At 38.7% G+C, this 21418-nt stretch overlaps 1 protein-coding gene across 2 annotated transcripts; it reads right to left on the bottom strand.

Annotated features, from left to right (window-relative positions):
* Positions 1–686: 686 nt before the first annotated feature.
* Positions 687–18106, bottom strand: LOC139937721 (ras-like protein rasD). Of its 2 annotated transcripts, none has more exons than XM_071933005.1 (5): positions 17685–18106; positions 12067–12203; positions 6972–7028; positions 4735–4808; positions 687–4154 (listed from the first exon to the last, which is right to left on the bottom strand). In XM_071933005.1, exons 2-5 carry the CDS (start codon positions 12134–12136, stop codon positions 3672–3674), a joined length of 684 nt encoding a protein of 227 aa, XP_071789106.1. In that variant the 5' UTR covers positions 12137–12203; positions 17685–18106; the 3' UTR covers positions 687–3671. The 2 variants fall into 2 exon arrangements, with proteins under 2 accessions (XP_071789106.1, XP_071789104.1); XM_071933003.1 differs by lacking the exon at positions 17685–18106 and adding an exon at positions 12465–12640.
* Between the last annotated feature and the right edge of the window lie 3312 nt (positions 18107–21418).

Below are 21418 nucleotides of genomic sequence, written 5' to 3'. Positions count from 1 at the left end.
TATAGGGGCTGACCCGGGTGAGCCCCTGGAACGACGTCAAAGCTATTCGAACGCACCGGGGGCAGACCGGAGTCGACCCAGGGAAGCTAATCGAACGAACCCACAGATTGATTGCTCATGACGTCATTGACCACCATATTGGATGAAAATGTCCACGCGTGAAAGGCTATCATTGGCGGCGAGTTCGGCGCAGGGCCTACACGTGCGCACTTTTTCATTAATTTGCATAATCCAATAATGGCGTTCGATGACGCCATGAGCAATCCATCTATTCATGAGACTTTGTGCTTGAGAGGAATGTTCATAGAGACAAACAGTTCATTAGACTAATGCAGGAATAACGCATATCTGAAAAATTACAATATCATGAATTATTCTTTCACTCTGACAGTTTTTTTAAATGTCAAAGTAAAAAGGGGTTTAAAAACCTCTGCTCGATGACGTTGTTGACGACTACTTTGGTTTCATTTACGCAAGACGAAACACGTAAGAGCACTTCAACCGGTAAATTATACACGCATTGATCATAGTGCTTCAAGGTTGGGAGTCCCGCCATATTAAGAGTAACCATGGCAACACTGGCTTTAATTGATCGCAGTCGTCGTATTTCATCGAGATTAGTTGGCTGCGTACATATATTTACATTGACTCAGACATGATCATTATTACTGTATATTGTACGGGGCTTTTTGTTTATTGAGGAATCGAAATAATTGTAGCAAACTTTTTTTACTTGCATGAGAAACAAATTTGTGATTATATTATTAAGTAATAAATAAAAACAAATTAAAAAAATAAACAAATAAATAACAAATAAACCATAAAAACATGAAAGGTTTAAACTTAAGAAAACCTCGCCAAAATGTCTCAAAGAGAAACATTTTAAATTTGGACAGCAGTTTTGATTTTATAATATAAATAAATTGTATTTATAGTTACAATAATTCACGAATACCCTCAGGTACTTGCAAATATTTTGTGAAGTATTTTTCTCAGAAATGTTTCAGTCAGGCACTGACGAACTAAATGAAAAACTTTTGCCTTTTTATCAATGGGCCAATAATGCCATTGATGTAGGCCTACCATGGACAAGTTTTGTTAACAATTCAAATACAAATACCAAAATAAAACTTTAAAAACCTTAGAATTTTTTGTAGACGTTGCTTTGCAATGTTTTTTTTCAGCCATTATTTTCGTTTAAAAACAACAAGCCCCCGTAAATTGACATTTGCTTCATTTATCTGACAAATATAGGGCTTACAAACTCTACTTATAGGCCTACTTGTTTACATTGAATTGCTTGATAAATCTTAATGTTCGTAGTTTAATTGCCTTTAAAACCATCAGCTTTTGATGAATCAAATTCATGACTGTAGAGATTTATAAAAGTAGCAACGTTTTCCCGCCATACTTGTGGAACAACTTTTCCCGCCATATTATTATCATTGTGGAACAAAAAATTTCCGCCATGGCCATTATCATTGTGGGACAACGTTTTCCCGCCATATCATTGTGGAACAACGTTTTCCCGCCATATTATCATTGGAACAACGTTTTCTAGCCATATATCATTGTGTTACAAGGTTTCCGCCATATTATCATTGTTGAACAAAGTGTTCCCGCCAAAATGTGGAACAACACTCGGTCTGTCAACACTATTGCTCGTTCTGACACAACCCCCTTGGGGTTTAACCAATCAGATAAAGCAAAGACACCCTGCAGTGATGTATAATATTCATTACATTCTACGGAGCAATTCATTGGCAATAAAAGTCAGTATTTGCATGACCACAAAAAGATGGAATATGATTATGTATTGGGGGCAAAATAATTACAGAAGTCAATGAAAAGGGCATTGTTAAGATTGCAATCACATCTAAAAGTCATATTAGATTCTCTCTACAAGTTGGGGTACCAATTATTTGTTGGAGAAAAGGTTAATGTAATTCGGATTAAGACGGAATAAGTCGAGAAGACCATTATACGTGTCTGGGTTTCTGTGAATAAGTCTTTGTTCATAATACAAAGATCAAAGTAAAATGTCAAGGCAGAGGGATTGCATGTAGGGGGCGAATTTACATAAAAACGTTTTAGAATTCATGAATAACAGTATATTAGTGAAATATCATGTAAACAACATCTCCGTGTGGGAGGAACAAAAATACATAAAAACACCATCCAAATAACTTAAAATTTTGAAAAGCAAAACAACAAGACAAAATCAACAAATGCTTTTGCTTTACAATCAGTTTGAATAAAACCTTGGGACTTTGAAGACATTGTATTTATTACGCGTGTATATTTTAGCCATTATGCCATTCAAAAGATCGCCAGTTACAGTCCAAGTTCGAATGCTTAGGCTAAACTGAATAACATTCTTATATGGGTGGCATTTAGTACAACGTTATGACGTCATGTCTGCCTCACATGCCGTTTTCGAAACCACGGCTTGGTATTTGACTCGGGGTTCACCAGTTATTAAGTAAGACGTACACTTTCCTGACACAGGGTTTCAGACTACGCGAACGGATCCCAAGACAAAGCCATAGTTTCGAAAAGGGCCACTCGGCCTAAGGTATGTATGTACAGTATACGACCCTGCACATTATAAACCTCGCCATGTGTAAATCTTTGATAAACAACATTTCGTAAATTCACAGGCAAACACTTTGAAGGACTTTCGTTCGGCCAAATATCGCAGAAGTAACATAAAGTGACTGTCACTTGTTTAGACGTTGTAGCAACAATGGACTTTCTCCATCAGCGAGACCAACATATGTTTTGACAAAGTCAGAGCTTCACAAATCTTACATAAGCAACACTAACCCAACAATTACGCTTCTCCATATACAAAGGAAAACAATAAAATAACAAAATAAAACTAAAGATAAAAAGCACCACATAACAAAGAAAAATCGTGTTATCCAACGAACAAAATGAAAGAAAACTACATGAAAACCAACAAAACAAAGTATCTCTCAGATTGTCACGCTGGTGAGCCTAATTTTCGCGAGCATTTTGAGAGATTCTTTCCACGAGAGAAGCGATAAACAAAACACCTTTGTTTGTCATCCCCTTAATCTCTCCCCTCCTCCATACACTCCACTTAAAATCTCCTTCCCTCTCCATCTCAGATTTCAGTCCTTTAAATAAAAAGGGACCACATCGTAAAATTTGCATTATAATCATCTGGATAATTGATAAAATCATCCTAAATCAAAGTCGCATTACCAATACATAAAATAACTTTGCACTCTGTGTACAAATATGTCAAACAATATTTACAAGTATACTTTTTTTTTTACATACAATATGCAACAAATCAAATTGCCATTTCTTTCAACGGCTTCGGTCTTAAAACAAAACTATTGCAAAATATTTGTTTTAATAAAATAACAGTCACACTTTGAGACCACTCGGATATTATTTACAATTTTTAGCACCATTGTGTCTTGTCAAAATATACACCCTACGTTGTTTAGATCCCGTTGGTGGTGTCATTGGCAATAGTAGCCAATCACAGCGGACAACTCGTCGTTACTCGAACCCGCCAAGAGAGGGGGCTGTAGGGCTATTTGCTCCTGCGAGCGTCGCCATATACCGGAAAGTACAGTCCGCGCAAGTTTAACAAGGCGCGTTGTCAAAGAGTCTCTGCTGATAGTTTTAGGATCTCATAAACTCGGGCATGTTTGCCGTCTTTGAAACATTTTCGTGCTGTGTTGCGTCGTGAAGACGGGTTCATCGTCACTGTTATTTGCCTCCTCTTTAGGATTTGTCTTGGAATGTCCGTAGAGAACGCTCACGGCTCGCCGGATGTTCCACCCTTTCTTGACCTTTAACCTCCTCAGCTCCGTCTGCGCATCTCTGACAAACTCCAGGATGGTCTCCTTGAGGCTGACGCTGTCTGTGGCAGCCGAGAGTTCATGGAACTTCCAGCCGGCCCCCCTGGCAAGAAAGTACCCTTCTTTGTACGTCACCTTACGGCCTTGTTCAAGCTCACGTTTGTTGCCAACGAGGAGAATGGGTAGGTGTGACTTCAGGGAGGACTGAAGACGCTCGCGGAAGAATTTTGCGGCTTCAAAACTGGATCTGTCCGTGATGGAATAGACGAACATGACGGCGTCTGCTGACTGAAGATAATCTTCAAGATTTGTCTGCAAGGTCAAACGAAACGTAAACAATGGTTAAAATATGCAGCACGAACTTAACGAGCTTTACAAAAAATAAAGACAGTCTTACGAAATTTTGCTTTGAATAGAGAGGTTGCGAACCCTTAATAGACAAAACAATTTAAAGAACGTAATAAGTTCTCATCTCATCTTTGTGAGAAAAAAACGAAGCCAAGTATGGGACACTTGACAGTTTTGACCCCTGTATAGCAATTTTTAGTCGCTGTAAAGGAACAGTTCACCTATGTGTTCACCTGTTTTCATCCCTGAATAGCAATTTCAACACAATTAAACGTCAATGTAACAACTCATCAATGTTTTCACATCATGTTTCCATTCCTGAATATAGCAATATCAAATAATTATAAATTGGGAACAATTCACTAATGTTTTCACCTGTTCCCATTCCTTGCATATAGCAATCAATAAATTAAAAGTTTTGAACAGTGCACCAATGTTTTCACCTGTTTCCATCCCTAAATAGCAATACCAAATAAGTAGGGAACAATATTCACGAATAATTTAAAATAAAACAAGAATGAATCTTAATATTATGTTTTCTCACCTGTCCTGCTGTGTCGAAGATTTCTATTCTTGTCATCTTCCCGTCCACTGTCTCCAGCTTCTCATACCGACTTTCTGCACAAGAACAAAAATGAGATATTAATTATAAAGTTCACCACTCACACCTGGCGATCAGTGATGTAATGAAACAAAATTCTCGCAACTTCGAGGAACAATGTCCACTATGTTGGTCGTTCCTTACAACATGTTTTCTCCAGACCATTAAAATCAAATTAAATGAAAAATATGTGCTAATACATGAGTTAAAACGAACCACGGCACTTTTTTATGAGAGAAGTAAAAACAACTGATATCATAATTCACAATAAAGACACCATTACAACTAAACTTAAGAAAGTGTTTCTCAAAACCTAGTTGCAGTCATACTAGACGACAAGACGTATGTACGGCACAAGGGGCAGAGGGGCAACGGGGAACTGACTAAAAAAAATCGGGCAAATCAGGGGGAACAATTATACAATTTAAGAGTTCCTATCTTATGAGTGTTATTTGTAGTGGAACTTTTGTAGTGGAACTTCCCTTTATTATCAGTAAGCTTTCAACCTGAAACTTATATCATTGTGTTCATTTAATAAGAAAACCTACAGTTTATCTTTAAAAAGTAAAAGAAACCCCACCACTTTCCATTGCGCGATAAGGATCAAGATTGCATGTTTTGGTGAACCGATCCGGAGATACCGTTCAGAGTGTCAGTGTCCCAGAGCAATCGAAATGACTGCGTAAGACTGTTTTCTCTAATGCTGTGAAACTCGAGGTCCGGGGAAAAAAACTGTGTTGGATTGACGTCAGAGAAGGGCCAATTACATGTTCTAAAGGTGTACTACAAGCAAGAGTTCTTATTTAAAAAAAAAAAAAAAAAAAAAATTGTACACGTTGTTGACTTGCATAACTGGAGTAGCCATACGACAGGCGTTTAACCTACGTGCACGATTTATGTTAGAGAGTAAGGCTTCAATTCCTCAATCATGGCTGTGTATAATGCTACGTACGGATGTTGAGGTCACGCAAGGCAAGTTGTGCTTTAACCAACTGTAGTGTATGCTACAAGTATTGGTAGCACACAGGTAATTTTTCAAACAATATGTATGATTCCAAAATAAATGTATCAGAACATTGAAATGTGAACCGATGCTTTTATTTGAGATTGCCCGGGAAGCGGTTGCATGTAAATTGCCTTTGACCCTAACGCCCTTAAACGGCGATACCAGTGGGTGTCAATAGGCCCACGTGGGCATACTCCCGCTGGGAAACCCGTCATTGACATTTGGACAGACTAACACACCAGAGGTTTTTTTTGCTACTCTTCTTTTCTTCGTATAAATTTATTTTGTTTTCCATCGTACACCCACAGTACGCCTCGTCTGTTTAAACTGAAACAACGACGTGACCTTTCATCTAGACTTAATAACCCATGCCAATCACCAATTTAATTAACTTGCACTCTCCATCCACTGATGATGCAAAGCCTTTTACATAGTTAATTCAGTAGGACTACATGAACAACCCTATACAAAGTTGAGTAATAATTATAATACTGCGTGGAGACAGTGATGGAATATTTTTTGATCCAGTGTTTGTCTTATGGATATCGTGGTTAGTCATGCACTAATCCATGTGAGGCGGCAGCGTGCCCCAGACACTGTGGCCGCTGACCACACTAAACTTGACCCGCATGATGCACTGATATACCATTCCCCATATGGGGTAGGGGGTATCCCCCTAAAAATGCGTCCATAGCCTATGTTCCGCTTGTACAGACTTAGCACCCTAATGATCCTGTGAAGAATCCCTGAGATTCCGAGCACTAGTGAAGACACATTAGGTTAGGGGAAGGATTACACCATAGTAGAGCGTCAAAATGTGCACAACAAGGCACAGTAAACGTTTTATTTTATCGGCAGACTTATTCTATTTAGTACCAGTACCAATTTGGTCTTAAAAAACTATTGCCATTTGACATTACCGTACGATACGCGATCCTCAACTCGAAGTTTCTTATTTCGATATGCAAAAATGAAATCAGCAAGTTTGGAGTGCAGTAAAAATCCAAATCGTTGGTGACAATGTTAAATATTTGTTGTATTGTGTTTTTATTGCAAACAAAAGAGAATTACGATGACGTTTAGAAATAAATAAATACGCAGCTTTAAGTTTTAAGAAGACAAACAACATAATCTGGCAAGTCATAACATCGGGCAATATTGCAAAACAACTTACCTAGTGTTGGGTCGTACTCGTGCAGATATCTCCCACAGAGAAATCGAACTGCGATCGCTGAAAAGATAAGGCAGAACAAAACATTTTTAGTGATCGATTTTAAAATATAGAATTTCAATTTTAAGATTGTTTTGTCCACATCACATTGGGGATGCTGCAGTCAGTTTTGTATCAAGGAGAATTGTAGAAAGGTTAGATGTATTACTTCGTACTTTTGATTTGACTGCAAAACAGTGAAATGACAAAGTTGACGAGCAAGGAAAAAGTCAAAGTCGACTGAGGTGAGAGGAGGGCCGGGGTGAGGGGGAGGGGAGGTTGTAGCCGAAGCTAACTTGATATGTAACCTCAGTCTCCCAACCATGAGATTTCAGAAAGAGATAACTTTAATTTATTTGTTCATGATTCATTATGTTTAACAACGTTTTTCCATGGTAACCACGGGATGAATTAGAAGAAGGAGAAATTAAAATTTAAATAAATGAAGTTACAAAATGTATAAGAAAGACATCAACACGTTATAGACATGGAGGTTGTTCTACCTTCATGGTGATGACAACATTTCACAGAAACGTCCACTAAAAACAAATAGTTGGCAATCATCTATAAGACATTCACCTGTGTATTTATGTTCAGTTCCATTTATTGTACAAACCTCTATTTTAGCAATGGAGCAACAAGTTTAGTAAAAGGTTGAGCGAAATGGAACACTCCAATTGGGTTTGTTGAGGTTGATGACTTTCCATTCAATGGGGAATGGTGCGTTGTATACAAAGCTAGCACCGTGCGAAACACAATACCACCCCGTAATTTATACAACCCCACAGAGAGAACCCTTGGGAAACAAAAACCCTGGTATCTCCAGTTGCAAATAAACTTATCGGTGTGGAAACAACAATGGGTTGTTTAGCACACAATCTCCAGGGAAAACGACACCATTAAGACTGCCTTTTATTTACAGAAGGACAGGGTGACAATAATTCAAGTTTTATGTGGAAAGACCCATTGTTACTTCTGAAGGGGTTCGTTCCTGGTAATCAGGTAGAACGGCTAAATTAAATGACCTCTTTTTAGAAAGACTCGATGGAGTGACGTAAGAACTTCTTACTAAGAAGCCCTTTCATAGGAGTTTTTGGAAGTCTGATTCCGCGTTATTTGTTAACAAAGTATATATATGCGAACAAAAGCGATGTCACTTAAATTGTTTTGACAAATGCTTATTTAGAAAGATGGTGTCAGTTTGAATGTGGGGTTACCCTTTTTTAAACAATCTGGTTCATGCAAGCAAGCACCATATCATTACCATTTTCCAATTCTTATAAAACGTACCAAAAGTACATTTTACAATTACACCAGCAAATACGGGATGCTCAGTTTAATGGCCGTATCCGAATTGGTGGCTACAGCTACGGCTACGGCTGTTGCTAAGGGCGCCGTTGCTATGGACGTCCTATATATACATCAACGCATGATGTTGCGGAAATCTAGGTGTAGCCTTAGCTCATAGCTGTAGCCGCCAATTGGGACATGGCCCAACACTTTCAGTTGTTTGTTCCCGAGGCAAAATTAGAATAGTTTTCTCATGATATCCTCGTTGTTGGTTGTTTGTCTTTTTCATGAATCGCACGAAGAAGTTTTGAAATTCTTACAATTTCTATACAACTCCCCTGTCAGAATTGTTTCTGGATTCCTAAAGTCCCAAGGGACCTGACCCATCTCCGGGTCAAGCTGACCCGAAAAGCCCATTTCCGGTTCAAGCTGACCCGGAAAATGGTTAAACAATGTGATTATAAACTCTGATTCTGGGTCAATTTGATCAATTTCTGGGTTATTTTGGCACAAATTCCAGGTCATGACCTACAAATAAGTCAAGTCTACTGGGACTCGGATTTGAGTCAATTTCTGTACCGGAAGCTTTTAGAGTGCACACCGTTGGTCAACATTTCTCACCAAACAAAACAGAGATGCATCATTGTTGTTAGAACAGCCAACCTTTCCCCATGTATGTTATGGCGGTGTCTTTCTTCACCCTTGTAGCGGTTTACAGTTATTCGGCGCACCAAATCCCAAATCCCTAAGCACAACACACCACTCTGGAAACACAAAGAGGTGTTTTTCTAACGGTCCACCTTAAATTATGCAAGCTTTTTTTCGCGGGCAATGGCTCAGCACCTTTCCTTAGCAACCAGCACTATCGGTGTTGTTACATCACACAGTGGATGTTAAACTTGTAGATAATTATTGGGTAAAACCAAACAGACCATTGGTTTGACGACTCAGGTGTGATTTTTGACAGAACACCTGGTCTTAATTAGTTTCAATCTGTGTGTACACAGGTAAACCAATCAACCAAAAACTAGAACTTTGTGAGCGTTTCACACCGGGCGAAGTTTCAAACCCTACAAACATTAATTCACAGCTACAATCATTCTCTTCGTTACACAGATTGATAGAACTATTGAGCAGACGACATTCCTACAAAATGCATTTGTGATATGAATCAATGACAATATGTACTAAATTTTATTAGGAATACACAAAAGGGATTGTTTGAGAATCAAACATCTCGCAAAAGTTGCGTTGATAAACTTGTTTTGTAAGATTGGAGGAGATGATGATTTCGTGAGGAAATTGAATATTTTCCCCTCCAGCTCTGAGCATGGTGGGGGAGAAGTATGCAACGCTTTGGTCGAATAAAACTCAGCCCGAAGCACCAAAAGGTAAACCATGACTTCTGCTGTTGTTGTGTTGTCTTAAAAAGATGATAGACTGCTCATGTTGTGGTATTTCTCTGTCGATTTCCCAGACATCTATAATGATTGTCAACCATTTTTTATAACCTGTTACAATTGCTTTAATGCTACGAGATTTAATGCAGAATGGATGGGGAATTGTTTACTTATATACGCGGCCTTAAAAGTTAGTGCAGTTTAAAAATCAGTTCAACAATAGTACTTATATAAATCAATATGTTGTAGGCCTGCCACTATTTGCTATAATGTCTCTTGATTATTTTTTCCCCCGATCACGTTCCCCGACCCTCCTTCACAGACATTATTGGATCAACTGGTACATTCGCAACAATGTACAACAACATAAAACCCAATAATTAAGGAACTATGGGAGTAGGGGCCTATATAGGAACCTATGTCCACACCTTTTGCCATACAGCAAATCGGTAAAAGATTCAAATCTAACGGTTTATATAAACTTATTCAAACTTCAGAACATCCCCCTTTAGGGTTACCCTAATATCAAAACAGTCCCTATCGTGTATTCGATATCACACGTGCGGCCCAACGCAAACTTGCATCACTGGGCACTTAATCAAACTCAAAGAGCAATGCCGAAATCGCTGTACACACCGCTCCCCGCAATAAAGCACGATCAAACAATCACAGTTGATTCAAAGGATGTACACAACAATTAAAATGGATTTGTTTGCTGATAATAGTCTTTAATTGGTTGATCTTTGGGACAGCTCTCCTGTGATATATTGCCGGGAAGTTGTAAATCGCGACCGTTATCGTAAGCCTACGTGTAGGAAATGATGATACCAGGTGTCAAGCTCACAGAGAAAAAGATTAAAATGGTGATAAGATTTTCAACTTTGACACATCTTTTTTCGGCAAAGTTTACCTTTGGTTGTTTGGTTTTAACCCTACATACATGTAGATGTATAAAATTAAATTTCAAAAGGTGGTAGAGTTTTTGAGATACTGCCGAACATGGAGAGGCTATGTCCGTCCACACAGGAAGAATAATCCAAAATTGGGAGTTGGGATACACAATCTCGCTTCTCATATTCAAAGTTTGAGGTTTAAAAAAAAAGTAATCTTTTTGCATAACCGCATTAATACTTCGAGGTGAAATATTTCCCAAAATGTGTTATGTCGAAAGTTGCTGTATTGTAGGCTTCTAACCAAAGGTTACTGTCTGAGAAACGTTTCGTGTTCTAAACGTATCTCAGATTGAAATTGTTTTGAATCCCTCTCTCTAAACCACATTCATTTGAAGGGAATTGTTTCTCAAAATTGAAGGGATTTGTTTCTCAAAATATTATTGTACGCATAATATCATCAGCATAATATCCTCTGGGAGAGCACATCTTTTTTCGATGACAGTTTTTGGACTTTTGCCCTTCCCTGGACGGCCTGTGCTTGTTTTATTGTTTTGCTTTTCTTTTCTTTTGTCCAAAGAATTAAAATAAAAAATAAATAAATAAATCAGCTGCAGTGCTTATTGCCAAGTAAGTTGTTATGGTCATTTTTCTTTGCAGTAATTAACAAGACGGTGCAAGACCTTCCCTTTCATTATGTCACTCGCGACTGCCTCACTCATTTTACCCAAGAGAGCGAGAGAAAGCAGACGACGTATAGTGTCCAAAAAGCCAATACCTCGTGCATCATCAAACCGCCTCGTTTACGTCCTTCAAATATTTATGACTTTCTAAATCAGAGACAGCCGTATAGAGCCAGTGATTTAAGAAGAATCGAGCAATCTATGAACTACATCTAAATCGTGATAAAATAAAAACCGTAGGGTATTTCCCAGTAAACCTAACTGGTTATGGTTATATCACACAGCATTACTGCCTGCATTTCGCAAGTCGTGAACTGCAGAACGTCTTTGGGTTGTCTATAGCTTCAGAGAAAGAGGTATTTTTTCACAAAAGAAATTTGAGTCTGAGACTCGGGAAAAAGCACACAATATTCTATGCAACAAGTGTATTTTTTTCCCTTTTAATTAGTTTGGCAACTTTGATGACCAAGTGAACCCAAATATCAACAGGTTTGTTACGTGTTGGGGTACACCAAGTGAGGATACTGTGCCCAATTTCAACGAGCTGCTTAAGCAGAAAAGGTAGCCAAACTCAGAAAATTTGCTAAGCAGAATAAGCTTAGGTTACCAACCAAACTCCATATCACATGCACATTTTCATACTGGTATCCTGCTCATTTCTGTTTAATAGCAGAAAACTATTAAGCAATATTTTCGGCTTAAGCAAGCACTTTGGAATGTTGTCTTTTGACATTTTCCAAAAGTTTACCCTGAAATTTGAAATTTATTCCAAATAAATGTTTTTTTTTGTTCTTACCAGATTTTCCAACTCCATCATTTCCGAGAAGCACAAGACGAAATCCATGTGCGCTCTTGTCAGCTTTCATCTCGTCTGTATAGAAGCGGCTAAATTGCTTCGCCAAGCTCTTGAGTTTCTCCACTGGACTTGGTGGACTGAAAATAGAAGTAGGACAAAAACAATTACATTAAAATATTGATGGGAAAAGAGTATTGTGTGACCGCCATCTTTTCACACCAAAACGCCACCATTCATTTTTGGAAATGATGGCGGGTCAGAAATGTTCATGCTCTATGGTCAGAGTCAGCGTTTTTCCTGCGAAACATCCCTCTCAAATTCATCCACAAAGTTTTTAAACAAATTAGTTGAACCTTTATTAAAATAAACAACCTCCTTTGCTTAAAATAGAAACTTACTTGTCGATTAGCAAATTTTCAGGCATGCTCTGCAATAATGGCGCCATCTGTGTCAATTACACTAGAGTCCAATATTTTTTCTTATTCACAAATTCAAAATGTTAACTTCAGCTCAAGAGAATTCCAGAGTAGCGTGTCACCTCGTCGAGAGCTTGCGTGGTTCTAAATACCCAATCCCTGAGCCTTGCATGAGGCACTTCACAAAGCTATAGAGAATGTTGAATATTCTTTGAAATCTGTTGACAACTTCGTAATACCTCGAGCTATGCAGAGCGAGATCGCTGACTGCACAAACAACACGGCCACAAGGACACTGATTTCAATGCATTATTCCCTTAGGAGGAATTCCATTCGTGTAGCTCCTTTTGTTGGAATTACAACCAGTTTAGGAGGGGGACATGCCCAGGTCTGTGCAAGCATGGACAGTTTTTTCCCTGTTGTCTTTTTCATCTTTACAGCGACTAATCAGTTACGAGAACATTACAATAACCATCTTGACACCCTCTTAGGGGGTTTGAAGACAACGTAAAGAGGGGGAAAGAGTCCTCTTTACGGAGCATGAGGAGAGATTTGCTGATGCGTGAAAACATCAGTAATTCGCCCCGGGATATGCCCTACCTCGCCCAGGGAGATGCCCTACCTCACCCCGGCCCCCTTCATGGTCTATAAACGTCCCTCACACCACTGCTTTCTGATGTTGTATACTCAACAAGCTCTCGTAACAAGGTTTTACCATAGGGGTCCTTCCTCAATGGTTTTACATATGTATTGGAAGCCATAAAGTGCTATTTGATTAGGAGCTGTGGGCAGAAAAACTACATAAATCCCTCTGGCAGGTTGTGAATTAAGAAAGTGTATGAAGGGATTGAGATCGATTTAAGGTGAATCTGAGACTGACACCAGATTAAAAGACCGAAATAGAAATCTTTAAGAAGATTCTCTTGCAGAATCTCCGCTCATGCGTTGTAGATGCACTTAAATTATCCCATATTTGTTAAACCTCTATGCCCTAATATTATTATGTGTACTCTAGAAGTTTCTGGGTCAGATTTGATCCGGGTCATGGGTCATGGGTCATGTGGAAGGGCTGGGTCAGGCTGACCCAGGAACTGCTTTTGAAAATGGGAAAGTTTATAAGCTCAAACCATAGAGTTATATATAAGAACTAGAGCGCGCACTGGCCTATATACGCGCCCGGTATGCGAGCAGGCGGCCATTTTCTAAGTTGACAAAACAGCTATCCCACAGCGTGTGTTTGTGCGGCCATTTTGTAAGTTGAACAAACAGCATCGCGTGAGCGTTCAATAAAAAAACCCTCAAACGTGTATTTTATATTCAACGCGCGTACAGAATGACGCGCTTGTCATCTTGCGGTCCCGTGGCGTTTGTGCACGAAGCATCACTCGTGCGCCCTCTAGTTCTTATTTATAACTCTATGGCTCAAACACTGAGTCAGACCATTGAGCAAGGTTTGACCAATTTCGAGATGCTGCGACAAGCCGACGAGATTATCTGTTCATCATTGTAATTGCCCGTTGTGTTTAAGTATTACTGATAATGATAACTAAAGTGAACTGAATCAAGCCTCGCAAGCCTAACGGCGAAAACCCGTGTGAACCAGAAACACCGAGTTTAAACTCTTCCATGATAATGTTCTGTGTTCTTTTACGTGGCCTACCAATTCCAGTATACACGGGACCTATGTGGTTTAACGTCCGATCCGCAGGATAAAGCAACACAAGTGCCACGACCGGGACTCGAACACACACTCTGCCGATCGGAAACACGAGAGCTTCTGGTGCTCATAACCGTTCGGCCACAACACGCAATTCCTCAGAACAACGACTGTACGTTATTTTAGAAGCCATAAGAAACCCAATTAACAAGATACCCACTGAGATATGCAAACATGTTATACTTGTTATGACAGGTTTTGTTTCCTGCTAATCACAGGAATGTTAGGAATGCACTGCTTCTCAATAACAACTTTTCATACCATACATTTTTTTATCAAATTATTTTCGTCATGCCCCCCCCCCCACGCCCCCCCCCACGCCGTGGTCCGCCGAGAAGTCAACATCTTTCTCGTTGCCACGGAACCAAGAAGGGAGACAAATCGAGGCCAGTCTCCTTTCTTCGATATTTTCTCCATCATTTATCAACAATACAACCACCATCCACCAACCATGATGAAATCTCTAGAATTTCATCACTAGCAAAAAAACAAAAAACGGCACCATATCTGTCACTCATTCGACATAATGTGACAATAAACACAAGTGGTTCATTAAATGACTAAAACGTACATCACAACAAGGCTCTTGACAGCTAGACGTTTTTGTGGAGTGTTTGATTGACACGCTGGAGTGCTATGACGAAGAGTTGAGCGTACGGACTGCACACTCAATATTATTCCACTCTCATGAATTGACTCTGAGAGAGAGAGAGACTGAGACAAAAACACACGTCGTATTGTGACGAGGTACGAAACATACCACTATACATGTACACACCCCACGGGGAAAAAAATCACACCATTCCTTTTAAAGGCGTTACAGAATTGGTTTTTGCTAACAAAACAGTTGCTGGATCCACAACAAACATAAACTGACAAACCTGTAAAAGTTCGTGATCGATCGAGAAAAATGGAAAACCGATTTTACATATTTTGCATGACATCGATGCAAAAAATCGAAAAATGAATAAAACGCTCACTGAGCAATAAACAACAAACGGGAAATGATATTATTTATTTCTCATCAAGTATGACATTTCATACAGAAATATGTCAAGGGATGATTTCTACTGTCATCATCATTTGACCGTGTATATGTTTTATATTGCGTCTTACCAATGGTAATGTTCTACCAATGGTAATGTTCCTTTAAGAAGAAAAAAAATCGACAGCCACAGCAAATTACGCCTTATGAATACGGTATCCGGCAGTGTTTGTATGAAACTTGAGCTCCCCTTAGTCTGTTTAGGTCGAGTTATTTTTGCATGGGGGGACACGTATTGTCAACCGAACACTTATTTGAAAACTCTGTGCAGAGCATGTGTCACTTTTTGGCGGGATAAACGAGTCTATGCGATCAGACATGCGATCAAAATCTTACCATACATGACCATGGTGTGTGCAATGTGCGGTGAGATTCAATTAAGTAGTTGATATACCATGAAGGCATCAGCCTTCGAGCTGTAGGGCTCGATTTCTTCTAAAAATGTTGCAGACAAAACAAAAATCTAACATTACCTGTTAGTGCCAAACTCGAGGCATCAAAGTTTACAATAGAGACGCAACAATATTAATTGGATTACCGGTTGTTGAAAAGAGTGATTGACATCAGATACCAGACTTTCTGATTTCTTCATTTTGGTGTAATTGATCATTTCTGTCTGTCACATTTGAAGAAAAAAAGAACCATGATGGAATAAAATTCGAGGCCAACCAACAGAGTGCTCCCATCTTCGATGTTTTCTCCATCATTTATCATCACTACAATCAACCTCCACCCATGATCAAATCTACAGAGTTTCATCGCTATACAAAAAAATATCGGCACCATATCTCATTGAAAAAGGTGGGAGAAATGTATTGGAGACTTTTAAAGGCAAATTATACCTTTTTTTTGTTTTTTAACCGTTCGGAAATTGTTTTAATCCTACAATGTTGACAATAAATCTAACATGCGTTTGTGATTAGATATCGCCGAAAAGCCGGAGCTATGTCCACGCAGGAAAGAATAGTCCTTTAAAGACCCTGGACACTATTGGCAATTGTCGAAGACCAGTCTTCTCACTTGGTGAATCTCAACATATGCATAAAATAACAAACCTGTGAAAATTTGAGCTCAATTGGTGGTCGAAGTGTAGAGATAATAATGCAAGAAAAAACACCCCTGTCGCACGAAGTTGTGTGCCTTGATTTCGAGACCTCTAATTCTAAATCTGAGGTCTCGAAATCAAATTCGTAGAAACCAACTTCTTTCTCGAATCCTACGTCACTTCAGAGGGAGCCGTTTCTCACAATGTTTTATACTACCAACCTCTCCCCATTACTCGTTACCAAGTAAGGTTTTTTGCTAATAATGATTTTGAGTAATTACCAATAGTGTCCACTGCCTTTATGTGAAATGATTCTCAAAATGCTTTATCTTAGCGAAAGCTTCTAACCAAACGTTTTTATTGTCATTAATGTTAGACCCCCTAGAGTGTTTTTCCAAATGTTAGACACATCACGGTCCCTGGAAATATATACATTGTTCGGCGTATTAGCTCCGATATAATGATTGCAAATCTAAAAGCTAACATTTTTTTATCAACTTGACATCGATATCAAAATTCTTGGCAGTCAGGTTGCCTCGATTGTGTAGTAGAGATACTGTTTCAACGTGAAACCTAAACACATGTCTTTTTTGGAACGAAACATAGGCCTATGTTTACACAGCTATTGGGGTCTATTTGATCCTAGCCGGTTTTGGGGGCTGACCATTATGGAGGAACCAATAAGCTCTGGCTGATGAGACGTGACTTAGCATCACTTACATTAACTTTCTCAAAGGAAGGGGATAGACCTACTTGTAATAACCCAAACAAATAATGGCCATACAAACTAGTGGTAAGAAGCACTGCAGCTGAAGATAATGTCAAACATTTGGAGAACCAGAATTCAGCAAAAGGGGCTACACAAAAATGTCAACCTGAAACAGTTCTCAGATATTCCAATTCCTATAAAAGTGGACTAACCCCTCCAGATTGTCGGCAAAATCTCAAAAAATGCTACAACCTTTTTAAATTAAATTGCCACAGGTTAGTTCTGCATCCATAGGATCACAACATTTGAATGGCTCCAAAAAACTCAAAGGTATACCTTGCCTTTAATATACTTGACACTATTGGTAATTACATGAACAGTTGAGAGCTGTTGATAGTATAAAACATTGTGAGAAACGGCTCCCTCTGAAGTAACGTAGTTTTTGAGAAAGAGGTAAAAAAGATTATTAGGCATCTGAAACCTGTGTTTACTTTAATTATTCTCTTGCAAATTCATTGACCAATATTGAGTCAAAATTTTCACAGATTTGTTATTTTATGCATGTGTATAAAATAACAAATCTGTAAAAAAGAATTACTAAATTTTGGTATGTTGAAATACATGGCCTTTGATAATTACCAAACGTGCCAAAAGCTCAAAAAAAATAATAAACATGTTTCACTTACCTGTGATTTGTTACACTCCAACGTGCAAGGTGAAGACAATCTTTTGAAATCTACCTCTCCCCCAAAAAGTCGAAACGAACAAACAATCAGCAGCTCTTCAAAGGCGAACCGAATCCCACAGTCACAAGTTAATAAAAAGCACACACAAGCCAGATCCTTATATTAAGCCTTTCAAAATGCACGTCCCGTTTAGTATCCTCCCCTACAACAAGTGGTGTACTGTTTGCTCAATAAGATGTTTCCCGCTTTACACACGAGGTTCTTCTAATTCACTCATTCCTCACACGAGTTATGACGATCTTGTTCTTGTCGCTCGCCCACACTTATTATTTTCTTTCTCCGCGGTCGGACAAAGTTCCCGGCTGGCGTCTTGTTTCTCTGCTGTTGCTCCTACTCGGCGCATGCATCAGACTATAATGATGACGATAGATGATAACAAGCCACTACTACTTTCTTGTACGCAAACGCAATCACTGCAAATGCAAACCGATCTGAAAGCATAATACGGATTTTTTTTTTATACACTGTTTATTCACTACACACAAACCACGCGGCGATTTATAACCGGTTGAAAATTTAACCCGTTGGGTAAACAAGGCCCGGATGATAATAACAAGCTCGCGTGATGTGTGTGCACAGTTTTAATGTTTTGGTTAATGATTTTGGGATGGGTCGTATAATTAAACTAATGGGGCTTAGTAATAATCGGATTTTCATTTTTTTCTTTTCGTAATGTAAAGGAACTTGACTTTATTGTAAGCCGGAGGGTAGAGATCAAATCCGCTAAGATCCATACGGTCATGTACAACACACAATTATAATTAAAGACACTGGACACTATTGGTAATTGTCAAAGACTAGCCTTCCCAGTTGGTGTATAACATATGCACAAAATAACAAACCTGTGCAAATTTGAGCTCAATCGGTCTTCGAACTTGCGAGATAATACTGAAAGAAAAAACACCCATGTCACACGAAGTTGTGTGCGTTTAGATGGTTGATTTCGAGACCTAAAGTTCTAAACTTGAGGTCTCGAAATCAAATTAGTGGAAAATTATTTCTTTCTCGAAAACTATGGCACTTCAGAGGGAGCCGTTTCTCACAATGTTTTATACCATCAACCTCTCCCCATTACTCGTCACCAAGAAAGAATTTATGCTTATAATTATTTTGAGTAATTACCAATAGTGTCCACTGCCTTTAAATGTAAGCCCATGGAGCAATAAACTGTTATTGCTCCATGGTAAGCCGGAGGAGAGATCAGATCCGCTAAGATCCATTACAGTCATGTACAACACACAATTATCATTAAAGTAAACATATTCTATGTTAAAGGCAGTGGACACTATTGGTAATTACTCAAAATAATTAGTAGCATCAAACTTTACTTGGTGGCGAGTAATGGGGAGAGGTTTATGGTATAAAACATTGTGAGAAACGGCTCCCCCTGAAGTGACGTAGTTTTCAAGGAAGAAGTAATTTTCCACACATTTAATTTCGACACCTCAAGTTTAGAATTTGAGGTCTCGAAATCAAGCATCTGAAAGCACACAATTTCGTGTGACAAGGGTGTTTTTTTCTTTCATAGTTTGTAATTTCTTACAAGGTTTGTAATTGTTTGCATAATGTTGAGATACACCAATAGTGTCCAGTGTCTTTCGTCTTTCTATTCATATACATTTCATAACAAACGGTTCCAAACGCTTTTCAAAGGCCAACTCGTCCGATTCAAGGCAACGTGTTCCTTTCAGTTCCGTATATTATAAACGTTTGGACGTATTTGAACCGATCAGGACGAGTTACTCGTCCTCAAGATAGGATTAATCATATCGTTTCGTGAAATCTGGGGCCCAATTTCATGGCTCTGCTTACCGCCGAATTCTGCGCTTACGCTTACGATCACGATTCCCCGCTCACGTGCAAGCGCCGAATTTCTGCGCTAGCCTTTTAAGCGTAGAATGCCTAGGAACGTGAAGTACGCCACGCAGAAGCCCAAATTCGCCGCTAACCCATGAAATACGCTTGCCGTAAGCACAGAATTCCTTGCTTCCGTAAGCGTCGATTCTGTGCTTACGGTAAGCAGAGCCATGAAATTGGGCCCAGGTCAATTGTGAACCGGGAGATTTGAGAGTGTAAACGGCTTATAAACATTCTTAACGTCTTTTGTTTATACATTAGCCTACATGTAATTAATCTGTGAAACAGATCTCTCTTCAACGTAATCGTTAAAACAATATTTGCTCTTGAAATCTCGCTCATCACTCACATGAATCAATGGTGCGTTTTATAAAACAAAGACATTCTAAAAACTTTTAAAGTTTTCTGCATCTGCATCTGCATCTGTCAGTTACTGTACAAACGCCTGTTGTGGCTATCCCGTACGTTTTAAAACTTTTAAGTTCGTAACCGCCAAACGCAATTTCTTGGAAATAATGCAAAGTAAAACAACCTTGGTTTTTGTGTTTAAAAAAAAGCAATGGTTAAAAAGGGTTACTTGAAATTCTAAAGCACCTTGCTTAAGAAAACCCGTAATCCTTTCTAAGAGGCGGCGATGAACAACCGCCAAAGGCTTAAAGGCACTAGACAAGTTTTGTAATTGTCAAAATACCAGTAATCTCACTATAGTTGCATAACATAATAACCTGTATAAATTTTGACTCATTTGGTCATGGAGTTTGAAGAGAATAATGAAAGAAAAAAACCTTTGTCGCATTACTTTGCATAATAAAAGGCTTTTAAGCCTTTTAAAAAAGGCCTTAGCTTAAGTTTTGAGAACTTATACCTCTTTCATTTAAAAACCATGTTACTTCAGAGGGAACAGATCCTCACAATAATTTTTTATGTTCGCAATTATTTTGAGTAAATACCAATAGTTTCCGGTATATACCTTTAAAGGTTTCTGAACTTTCTCTGTCTACGTCCAACTAGTGTCTCTAAGGAGACAAAACAAAAGGGGGAAATACCCGCACACACTCAGAACACTCAGCGGATTTAAAGGCATTGTGACCTAAACAATAAAGAGAAGTGTGTGTATACAGCTTGTTTCCTGAAACTTCGTAAAAAGGTATAGTTTTTACGGGTATTGTTGTTGAAATGGTGCCGGGAAACTGAATTGCGGGTTGTTGTTGTTGTTGTCTACTTTTTTTCCTTTTTTTCTTTTTTCTAAACTATCGGTACATCGGTAACTTTCCAAACAATGTTTTGCGATCCTTATGAGTAATAGGTCTTATTCAAATGTGAACGGATTCTCTTCTTGAAGATTTCCTAAAACTGGTTGCTTTTAAACTGCCTCCTGTGATAATGGCCATTTTTTTTATAGGGCCATCCTACGAGACAAACAGTGTGGTTTCATGTTGGATTTTGTTCTCGTGACGTAATGACAGTCTAAACTTCTTGTCAGCAAAAGTCTTTTTGAAAACCACAGGCAGTTGTGATGAAGAGTTTCAGTCACCAATCTCGAAAAAGGCATTTGTTAGCATGTTAGCATGCGTGGTTTGTTTCAGAGTTATTGTTTAAAGGCATCGGACACTATTAGTAATTACTCAAAATAATATAATCATAAAACCTTTCTTGATTACGAGTAATGGGGAGAGGTTGATAGTACAAAACATTGGAGAAACAGCTCCATCTGAAGTGACGTAGTTTTCGAGAAAGAAGTAATTTTCCACGAATTTGATTTCGAGACCTCAGATTTAGAGTTTGAGGTCTCGAAATCAAGCATCTGAAAGCACACA

Source organism: Asterias amurensis, chromosome 5, assembly GCF_032118995.1.
Source record: "Asterias amurensis chromosome 5, ASM3211899v1".
Lineage (NCBI taxonomy): Eukaryota > Metazoa > Echinodermata > Asteroidea > Forcipulatida > Asteriidae > Asterias > Asterias amurensis.
This window is presented reverse-complemented; position numbering and strand designations above follow the sequence as displayed.

Coding starts and splice junctions, on each gene's coding strand:
- LOC139937721 (XM_071933003.1), bottom strand. CDS start 12,511: ATGGCGCCATTATTGCAGAGCATGCCTGAAAATTTGCTAATCGACAA. Junction 12,204..12,464: donor GAAAATTTGCTAATCGACAA/GTAAGTTTCTAT, acceptor TTCTATTTTCAG/TCCACCAAGTCCAGTGGAGA. Junction 4,809..6,971: donor CGAGTACGACCCAACACTAG/GTAAGTTGTTTT, acceptor GTTCTTGTGCAG/AAAGTCGGTATGAGAAGCTG.